The sequence below is a fragment of the Fulmarus glacialis genome, unplaced genomic scaffold (genome assembly GCF_000690835.1).
Source record: "Fulmarus glacialis isolate BGI_N327 unplaced genomic scaffold, ASM69083v1 scaffold26463, whole genome shotgun sequence".
In the NCBI taxonomy this organism is placed as follows: Eukaryota; Metazoa; Chordata; class Aves; order Procellariiformes; family Procellariidae; genus Fulmarus; species Fulmarus glacialis.
In genome coordinates, this window is record NW_009202716.1 from 3,950 (window position 1) to 7,623 (window position 3,674).

The following is a 3,674-nucleotide window of genomic DNA, read 5'->3' on the forward strand; positions in this document are numbered from 1 at the left end:
TGGGGGGGAGTGTATTATCTGTGTTAGCTTTTGCTCAGCTTTGAATACAGCAACCTTATTTTTGGAGTTTGATCTAAGGCAAGAAGAGTATAGCATAACCTCCACTGAATATGCACCCCTAACAATGTTTAAAGAAAAAAAATGTTGATGAAATAACTAATTTAATGTGCAATTCATCGAGGAGAAGTGGGAAGCATAATCTTTTTAATTTTTTTTTTTAAATAGCAGCCTTGCTGTGTAAGGGAGTTTTGTTATAAAGAGGCAGTTTCATGGTAGAATGAACAAGGAAAAGGCAAATGATCACAAACAAAGCAACAAACTTTGCTGCTCATTGTCAGTGTTTTATCCAGCTGTCAGTAGGTCTCTCCCAAATAAGAGCCTGCTTTTTCCCCAGAGGGCTTTCCCTTCACTTCCATCATGCAATGATTTTTTTTTTCTTTGACTTTGAAATACAAGTTTCTTCCTATGGAAATGAATTCTGGATCACAAGTTCAGAAGAGGAGCAGAAGCAGCCTGATGAGAGATGGGCTCTGAGGCTAAATGCCATGTTTAATCACACACAGGTGCTTTAACTCTCAAAGTGCTAACAGAAGCTGTGAATTTGTGAAAAGTTAATAGATCTGAGTGTGTTTGGATGATGCAGGGGAGCCACCCTTAGACGTTAGTCCAGATTTCGGTGCCCTGTGCTCAAGGGAATGGCTGTGCTGGGGATAACTGGACTTTTTCCAGAGAGCTCCCATTCTTCTGTTACCTTCAAGGTCATTTTATTAAGTTTCCTCTGTATCCTAAGATATTGGTGATACCATATTACAAAAAGATGAGTATAATTACTTGTTGGACTTTTTGACACATGCTGTAAAATTGGCTATGTGGCAAATGAAAACTGATGGTCCTCTTTTTTTTTTTTTTTACCTTCTGCTCAGACATTTTTCTTTGCTCACACTTAAGAGTATTTCAGAATTCCGTAGTACATATTTAATTACATATATACTCTTGCTTGAAACAAAGTTATTACCTTAGCGCAAATATTTCTAATGCTGACTCAGTGGAGTGAAGGCAGGAGTCTTGGCGTGGGATGAGAGGAGAAGTGTAGGCTTTGTTTAGGTAGCCCCAAAGCTGGAGTGGTTTCCAGGCTGGTAGATCCCTTACCAGTGGCCTAACCTGAAACTTTTCCTGGTGAACCCTGTTGGCGATGTCTTTGTAGGAAAGAGATGCGCAGCTTGTGCCATGGCTGAGTTCTTACTGACCTCTACTCTGTTCTTTTAGGTGTTTTTTTCCTGCACGTGCAGTGGTGCTGTTGATGGGACCCTAAAGAAAAAGGCTGAAAAATTCAAGGCTCATCTAACGAAGAAATTTAAATGGGACTTTGAGGCAGAGCCTGATGACTGCGCTCCTGTAGTGGTAGAACTTCCTGAGGGCGTGCAGGTGGACTAAGCAAAGTGGTCGCTTAGAAACAAACAGCTTGTTAAAATAACTCTTTCTCCACATCTTCTCCAACCTTGCCAGCTTCCTAAAGTCTGTTTCTGAAGCTGACTCCTCTTTCTGCTGTAGAAGCAGATGTGGAAAACCCAGGAGGATTCCTAACTTTGCAAGGAGACCAGAATTATTGGAGGAGTTTGAGTATTGTCACGCGGCTACTTTGGACACCTTGTTTTTTCCCTAGCTTTTCTGCAGCATCTCCTCATTCTGTACTCAGCTGACCTCTAGATCCCCGGTCCCTTCCGTCTTCCTGGGCTGGAGCTGACACCCTGTTTGGAGAGCATCTGTGGTTTACACTTGAAGCCTTTGCTGCTCCGATTTGATACCTCCTGAGCGAGGAGTGTAAGCCCACGTGACTGGTTATTGCAGTTTTGGACAGCCTGAACTCAGGCTATGAACTGAGAAGTTCTGCTCTTCCTAGGCTTGCATTACAGGGATCTAACCGCAACTGTTTCAAAATTGTGTTGGATGCTTCTGCTGCTAACTGTGATTTATTGCAATGATCTGTTGTGGAGGAGGACTCAAAGCCACAGCAAAATTCCTCCCATTTCATACCCTGAATACTGAGGTACCTTATTCCTCCCATCCTGTTAAAGCCTTTTGTATTTACTAATGACACTCTGTTTAGCCTGATGTAAAAGAAAGTTAACAGTTTGGTAACAAGAAATAGAGTTATTGGACATGAGTCACCCAGGTCTTGAAGAAGATAGCCAGCATGAGATAAAAGGTCAGACTTCCACATGAACTGGATCCTCTGTTGTGTTATAATTGGAAATCTTTACATATTTTCACTGGTGACAGTCTCTTCTTTCTCCCCGTTTCCCACAGGTAGGCTGTAAGAAAACTTGTGGTGCTCTTTCAGAGCTGCACGGGGACTTACTCCAACCACCCGTTTGTTACTTTCTCGGCTGTTAGACTCCTTCAAGAATTCGTCTGTATGCATGTCTAACAAGATAACACTGTTTGTTAGTCTTTTATAGTTCAAAATAAATCTCAACAGCCTTGCCTACAGAAAACGTCTGTACGAATAGTTTTTTAGTTATTTAGCCAAAGCTTATGGTACTGTGACACTGCTATCTCTTTCTCATTGGGATGTCCAGTGTCCCCAGAAGTAACATCACAATGGTATCTGCGACATCCGAGGACAACTCATAGTAAAATGGTACATGGCATAGCACAAAGCGCAGCGTGTTCTGGGAAGAAGGTATGTGATGAGGTGTTTCCAGATAATCAGGAATTACCGCAGGAATCGGCTGTCAGAAGCCCTTGTCTACTGCTTGGTGCAGTTTCCTCCCTTTTCTCAAGGGCTCTGCAGTCCATTACTCTGGTAATGGTCTTGGTTTGTCCATTTTAAATGCACTCCATATTGACCACAGGCCCTTAGGGGAGGTTACTCTGATTTGGCAAGTGTTCTGTTCTTAAATCTTTCTTTCCATGCTTTTTTGTCTTTAACACCCTTGAGATGTTTTGTACAGTACTTTGACTGTGCTCTCCTCTTGTCTTCTTGCTCTTTGTATCCACAGGCAGTGCTGTCTTTGCAGTTGCCAGTTGGACAAATCATTTGTAATAAATGGCCCCAGCTTTGATAAAGGTGCCTTTTTGGTTTGTTGGCTCTTTGCACCAACCTGATGACTGGTTCTGTTGCTTTGGAGCAGAACACCAATCACTGATGTAAGTAGTAAGTAGCGAAGGTAGCATGGAGCCCAGGGACCTGCCTGTCTGGAAGGGAGAGAGGAACAGTGCTCCATGGCTACAGACCAGGCTGGCCGGGCAGCGTCAGCGCTGTGCAGGCTGTCCTGGCAATGCTCCCGCTTGTTTGATGAATAGATTAATGGGAGTGTGTCTTTGTTAAATCTCAAAAACAATAACTGAAAATTAACTTCCAAAGTGTGTAACTACACTTTTAGCAACTGAGAAAAGGGAATATAATTGTACTTCCATTGTGCTTTTTTTCTTTTTTGCAAGGTTGTAATAGGGAGAGGTAATATCTCTTATTAGACCCACAAAATAGGTGAGGAAGAAACAGGCCTTTGGGGACACAGTCCCTTTGTTAGATGTGAAACAGAAGCAGCGAACTTTCGGCTAAATACAGGTTGAGGTGTTCAGAATTCAACTCCATTATATGAATCAATTGCACACTTTGAGAGAAAAGGGAAGCTGGCACATATGAAGCAACATATGTTGGATGTTTGCAA

The 3,674-nt window shown here is 42.4% G+C and overlaps 1 protein-coding gene across 1 annotated transcript in view; it reads left to right on the top strand.

Annotated features, from left to right (window-relative positions):
* The window catches only part of AAR2 (AAR2 splicing factor homolog (S. cerevisiae)), a gene marked incomplete at its 5' end in the record, with an annotated part of 5,375 nt that extends 3,941 nt beyond the window's left edge, over nt 1-1,434 (top strand). Inside the window, one exon of the mRNA XM_009574400.1 lies at nt 1,267-1,434. Coding sequence (XP_009572695.1) covers nt 1,267-1,434 — 168 coding nt within the window. The remainder of the gene's footprint in view (nt 1-1,266) is intronic.
* Between the last annotated feature and the right edge of the window lie 2,240 nt (nt 1,435-3,674).